At 36.1% G+C, this 7,192-nt stretch overlaps 1 gene segment (V, D, J or C); it reads left to right on the forward strand.

Annotated features, from left to right (window-relative positions):
* The first annotated feature begins 5,851 nt into the window (after nt 1-5,851).
* LOC118243001 lies at nt 5,852-6,427 on the forward strand. The segment is given in 2 exon segments: nt 5,852-5,907; nt 6,063-6,427. Coding segments are annotated over 2 exon segments (405 nt in total).
* The last annotated feature ends 765 nt before the right edge of the window (nt 6,428-7,192 follow it).

The following is a 7,192-nucleotide window of genomic DNA, read 5'->3' on the forward strand; positions in this document are numbered from 1 at the left end:
CTGACACCTCTAGTGTGTAGGCTGGGAATTATAAATCTACAGCAAATCCAATTAGCTACAAATGGAATGCTAGCTCAGTGGGTTACCTCCTAACTTCTGTACAGGAGGTCCCCACACCCCAAAATTGGGAACCGAGACCCAATAAACCCATGCACCAAGCTCAACACCAAAGCTGCTGACCTTGAAATAAATAATTCCTCCTGATACATCATAATTATATAAACCCTCCAGAAGAGAGAAAGTTCATCAAGAAATTCTGAAACTGTAGGTGATGTGACACTTGGATATTCTAACAGAAACTGAGGAAAAGTAGAAACTAGCAGAAAATGATTATGCTGTAACCCCTAGAGGTTAGCAGATACTTCCTAATAATGTGAAGAGAGAGATAAATGAATAACACATTATTTGCCTTTCAATCGGAGAAGTGAACAGATAAAATTAGTAAATCGATGAATAAGGAAATAAACTCCCCTTTGAAATGTAATTTTTTTATGTCCAGTACAGGATGAAATCTCTGGACCCTGGTTGTGGAATAGTGAAGAAGTGGGGCTTGACCTTTAGCCTTGACATAGACACACCCTTTTTTCAGCATGTCAGGGAGATATGAAAGAGCAAGTGAGAGAAGATGCGGCTTATACAAGCTTTGAGAAAATCAGAATCTGAGAAACTAAAACCCCACTACTAAATTTGGACAAAATCTGCGAAATATGAGATTTACGGTCAATCTTACCTTAGATATTATGGTCGTCTTGAAACATAAAAATCCGGATTTGGCGAGATTTTTTTTGTTTTCGTTTTTTTTTTTTTTTTTTCAAATCGCATAACCTCAGAAAACTCATTAGTGAGGAAAGAAGCTATCTAGCATGATGCAGCAAGAAAAAAATATATATATAGTACGCGTTGGAAGGCAAGACTATCAATTAAAAATTAGACTATAAATTGAGTGTTTATTGATGTAGCGAAATGTAAAGATTTGGTTCAGTGAGCACTTGTTTAGATATTATATAAATTGTGGTAGTGATAATCTCTTTGCATGCTGAGTCATATGCGTGCGAAAAGAATGTTAATCTAGCTAACAAGCTTGCATGAATGCGTACAGTTAACTGAGGGAGATTTTCATTCAAATGTATGACAGTGGTGATATTCCATTGAATGCTTGTATGAAAGAACAATGCACTCTAAAGTTTATAGTATGCTACTATTAGGGTGCAGGTTGTTTTTTTTGTTTGTTTTTTTGTTTTTTGAGGGGGGCGGGCTTGTGTGTGTATGTGTGTGTGTGGGGGTGTGTGTGTCTGTCTTTCCTGGAGGGAATGCATCAGCAGCCACTTGCATTCCCAAAAATGTTGTCCTTCCATTTTCACTTCTCTTTTCATATTTAGAGCCTCACTATCACAACTGGACTTTCTGAACTTGTATGTGTGTATGTGTGTATAGTGTTGTTATTGGTATGGTGTATATTTGAAGTGGGTATTTCATTCATTCATTGCAAGTGTTTCTCAGCAGATATAGATTTTTGTTCTCATTTTGTTCATTGGCAGAGTGAGTTAAGTGTAGGTAAACCAACTGATCATTTTAATAACATTGTTAATGGTGATACGTTATTAGGAAAGAATATAGAAGAAGTCTTCCATTAAGGTGTCTTATGGTAAAGCCAGTACTTAAACACTGTGATTACCCCGAACAAGTGCTAAAATAGCCCAATTAACACAAATTACAATTAACACCAATTACAGTCAGATCTGAGTAGGGGTTAATAAAATGAAGCTTGTTAGTCAAGGTAAATTCCAATTTAAATATGGAACAAAAATGTAACAAATTCACTATTAAGAACAAAAACAGGATTTCAATAAGACCTGCAAGGTAGTGTTTTATTCTCTTTAACTGCAATAATTGAATCTTTCACTTATTCTTTTCATTGACTTTCCATTTTCTCTCGATTATTCATTCATTATATATAACGATTATTCATTCAACATATATCACTTAATCGTATATTTACAACAACAACATAAAAAAGTGTATATTTACTAAAAAGAAAACTGCATGTAATCCTCAAGGTTCATATTATCTGTCATCCCCCTTTTCACAAGGAAAAAAGAGACAAATTAATGCTTAAAAAACCCAGAGCTTCTTCCCTTTCTAGTAGGCATGTTTACACCTGTAGGAGGAGACTGGTGCACATGTGTGAAAAGCACCGTCCCCATCTCTCATTATGTTTACACTATCACCACCATGATGGTGCAGTGTACTACTGTGCCCTACACCCACACTGACTAGAAGCCAAGATACAATACAAAAAGCAATTCAATTCACTAGGCCAAAGTCATGAGAGGTCACCATTTTCATTTTCTAAATGTAAAGACCTAATAGTTCTCAAGCCTTAGGCTATGATGTCTCCCTGGTTTTTAATCTCACCACTTCACAAGATTAAATTAACACATACTTTTTGTCTTAGTTCCTGCTCATAATCATGTTCTGTATGATTTATCAGTAACATGGTAGAGTTGGCACAGGACACTTTCCAACAGCCCCTTTATTTCAAGGCTCACAAACAGTATTAACAGCAAAATGGTGCAGTGATAAATAAACAGACTCGTCTCTCCTTTAAGTTCCTAATTTTCTGCTAGAGGTCGAGCACAGGCCTGGCGACAGCAAGTCAGTCCAAGTCAAGTGTCTAAGAGTATCCACACATAAGGCCCCCCAACAACGGAGTCCAACGGTATCGACACATCAGACCCTCCACCTCCAGGAGTCCAATAGTATGCTCATGGGAATTTGTGCAGTTGACTCAGACCTCCCGCCACACCCCAGAGCTCCTTTCGTCAGCAGAGTCCCTTGCAGACTCAAGACCCGTCTATTTGCAGAAGATTTAAAGGACAACTGACACTGCTCCCATATTGACTGACTAAATTAGTAATTATTGTAGGTTATTGTTTATGTTGTTTAACAAACTCTAGCACTTATTGTTTATAGCACTTATCATTGTTTAAGATAGACCTTATGTATTTTGTGCTTCTAGGTATCAGCATTCATCCCAGTATTCTGCAGAAGTTCATTGGTATGATTGATTCTAACCTACTGTACTGTACTAGGATATATTCAATGAGTAAATGAAAAAGCACTTTTGCAAGTCGCTCTGGATAAGAGCGTCTGCTAAATACCGCAAATGTAAATGTAAATATTCCAAGTTTTGGTCACCTTAGCATCATCACAGACAAAATGATGGAATACAGTTTGACTTGTGAACAACTTTATTTCATAGTTCACATACAGCGGAAACAGCAAGAGGATATAACAAAACTCACAGTGGCAGACAAGTCTCCTTAACAAAACAGGTCTTTATTAACATGACAAAGTCAAAACCAAAAACACAATGAACAGAACAAGACACTCGAACAGGTGTGACATGGACAATTAGCACAGTCAGGGGTGTGACGATGGTCAATCAGACAGACAGACACACACACACACACACACACACACACACACAGGGAGGAGTCTAGAAGTAGGGGCCGTGCCGTGACAGAACTAGATTTTGTACTGGGCTTCCTGCTCTCTCATTGGTTACTAAAATGAAAAGGAGGAGGAGTTGAAGTATGATGTACAGAAATAATGTCAATGTGAGACTTCTAAGTTACTTCTAAGACAGAGGGCAAAGTATTACACAATGTTTCTCTGTTTATTTATGCTTTTAACAGTACTCACAGGTAAGACTTTTGTTCCATTTAACATATATTCTCTATTTCCATGTTTATATTTTACACATGTTTACATGTTGTAAAATATATATATATATATATATATATATATATATATATATATATATATATATATATATATATATATATTTAAATATTTTATTAGTATCAAGTAAACATTACTATCATCCTGTTGGAGAATCATTAATTTGTAGTTAATCAGTTTGTGTGACTAACTGAAGATCTTTTTCAGGTGACAGCACACAGGACAGCATCACCTCTTTATTTTCTGCAGTCAGTTTTAAAGAGGACCAAACAGTTACACTCTCCTGTAACTACAGCTACACTGTGTCTATGAACAATCTGCAGTGGTATCGCCAATATTCAAATTCAAAGCCTCAGTTCATTGTTTTAGTGTTTGAACAGTTATAAAATCAAACAGCTGCTTCTGATCCTCGTCTGTCTGCTCACGTTCAAAAGAGTATCAAGCGTGTGGATCTGCTGATCTCCTCTGCTGCAGTATCAGACTCTGCACTGTACTACTGTGCTCTGATGTCCACTGTGACAACAACACACTCACTCCTCATACAAAAACATCAGACAGAGGAATCACTGAAAATATACTGGTGTAAAATGTGATGGTCATATGTGAATTTTGTTCAGAAGGAATAGACAGATGGAAGACTTGACTCTTCATTATCAGATTTCAAGGTTGAACTTCATGATCACACATGGTTAATTTATTTTTAGTTTAAAGCCTTGTATACATTTATTAAGTAAGATCATTACTAGATATTGCCTCAATTGTTTCACCAGTATATAAGTGGGAGGAACTTGATGTGGTGGTAGTATAGTGTGCACAGTATTGTGTGTTTCAGGAGACACTGGCATTTTTGTGTAAAGCTTGAGATCTGAACTTACATTCAGCATGAACATCTTACGACTCTTCTCTGTTTTCATAACTCTCCCCAGTATTGGGAAGTCATTTTTCAATATAACATTTAATGGGTTATTTAACAAACTATTAACAAAAAATTATATTTGTGGAATTGATTTTTAAATTTTATTTAAATGTTTTGACACTGCTTGATGTTTTTAGCTGAATCTGCAGACAGTGGCATTAGACCAGAAAACCACACCATATCTATAATTGAGGGCAGCATTACCATACTGTCCTGTACATATGATGTATCACCTTATAATCTACACTGGTATATACAGAAACCTGGATCAAGACAAGAGTTTCTACTGCTGACTATTAGAACTACTGAAGATGTTAAATATGGTAAATAAACTTACTCACAACTTGTGGCACTGACCAATTACCCAACTTCCACCAATGATCACCCACATTCACACATCCATCCACAATCCCATGATTATTAGTCATTCCCTCCACCTGTTTCACCTTTGCATTTTCCTACTTAAATCCTACAGGTGGCTCAATCCAGTGCTTCAAGCGTGTGTTGTCTGCCAAGCCTGCTTTTCAAGCAGCCCTTTTTGTGCTCACTCTTATTAGTTATACTTTTGTTTTTTCAATTTTGCTCATTAAAATCTGTTCCCTTTTTGATCACTCGTGTCTCGCTGTGTTCATCAAAATGTCACACAGACATTTTCCATTCAGTAGGACAGCAAATGTAACATATATATCCATTTACATAAACATCACTTATAAAATGTAGATTAAAAAAATACATTTAAACCAAATAAATGACATATTCCCACTTAATCCTTTAAATCTTTCACATGTATGTAAGAAAAATCAAGACATGAGGTAATGATCTGAAACAATTTCAGCCCGGGGGAAGTAACTCCTTTTCTTATACTGATGCCAAAGAGTCAGTATCAGCAGTGGGACTACAGTAGTCAATGAACCACATTATGTTCTGAGTATTGCCCAAGTGAGTGTAATGTAGCAAAAATTCTGGTTTCTTGGTCATGTAGAAATCTGTGTGACTTCAAAAGACAGATTGCAAACAGTCAGTTTAGCCATTCTGATTCCTGAATGAGACTAAAATGTATTGCCTGGACCCAGCAGAAATTCAAGACTTCAAATGTTGACACTGTCAGTCAAAGCTGTGGGGAGGAGCTTCATAAATCTTCATGGAGCTAAGAAGATATAGTAGTGGAGAAAGATCTCACAATATTATCGCTCTGTCAAGACCATTCATGTTCACCATTACACTCTTGTGTGTGTGGCTTTCACTGGGTGAGTTATGAATTAAGTTAAATTAATTAAATCACTATACGAGCACAATGAGTGATAAATTAGTCCGTGTGGTAAAAGAGCAGAATGTGTGTTAGACTTAAATCATTCTGCCATGATCCAAATGTGTTAACTTTATGTTCTCTTCTCTATGGCAGGTGACTCTATGGCAGATCCAATAGAACCACTTTTCCCCCATAAAGCTGAGTTTCAGGGTGATAATGTTACTCTGTCCTGCAGCTACAAAGAGTTCAGTGGTACTGTGCAGTATCTCTACTGGTACCGACAATATCCACAATCCAGACCAGAATTCCTCCTTTACATCTTACCAAGTGGAATGAAGAGTGATCCTCTCCCACCACGCATGTTTGTTGAAGTTGATGTAAATCTTAAAAAAGTGGATCTGCTGATCTCCTCTGCTGCACTATCAGACTCTGCACTGTACTACTGTGCCCTGGAGCCCACAGTAACAGGAATCCCACTTTCACTGTACAAAAACCTCCTATTACACAGACAATATTAAATGGCCATGATTTTTTATATGAACCATGTCGAAATAATTTAGTTATTGTTATTATATTAAAATAAAATAAAATAAAAAAACACAAAGTATGCTTGCATAACTCTACAGTATATATGTAAATTGGGAAATGTGAATTTCTGATTATCATATTCCTGAGAAAAAGTAAGAAAAGGTAAAAAAACTCTGACAAAAAATTTCTGTCAAAACTTCAAACTCTATTTTAAGAAATGCAAGTGCAAATGTTTCTCAGATATGCATTATTTATACTTTAACATTAGGCCCTGTACAATGCTTTGAGCACTATAATATAAATGATACTATATATTATATTTATTATATAGAAATATTACATATTTGTTGTGTTAGGATTAGAGTTAACCAATATTCCTACTCTGACCAAATGGGATTTAAGAGAAGAGTGTATTTTGATGATGTGTTTTGTGAGATGGTGTAAGGGTGGAGCTCTGTACCTCAGTAGAAAACTACATGAATCCCATTCAGCTTTGGCTTTTACTCACTTCACATTTTCATCATCATGCTGCTCTTTGCACTTTCTCTCCTAGAGACAGTTTTAGGTGAGTTTACCTTCATTGCTAGTTTTAAATGATGCAGAAAACCTTTAAAAATCAACTTAAACATGTTTCTATGAATGCAAGTTTCTGTTGAATGTTTTAATTTGGAGGAAAGCAACAGATGTTTTACTTCATTTTCTTCTCTCACCAGGTGAAGTCTCAACACAGAACATTAAGCCACTTGAGAGAATAA

The sequence above is a fragment of the Electrophorus electricus genome, chromosome 18, assembly GCF_013358815.1.
Source record: "Electrophorus electricus isolate fEleEle1 chromosome 18, fEleEle1.pri, whole genome shotgun sequence".
NCBI lineage: Eukaryota > Metazoa > Chordata > Actinopteri > Gymnotiformes > Gymnotidae > Electrophorus > Electrophorus electricus.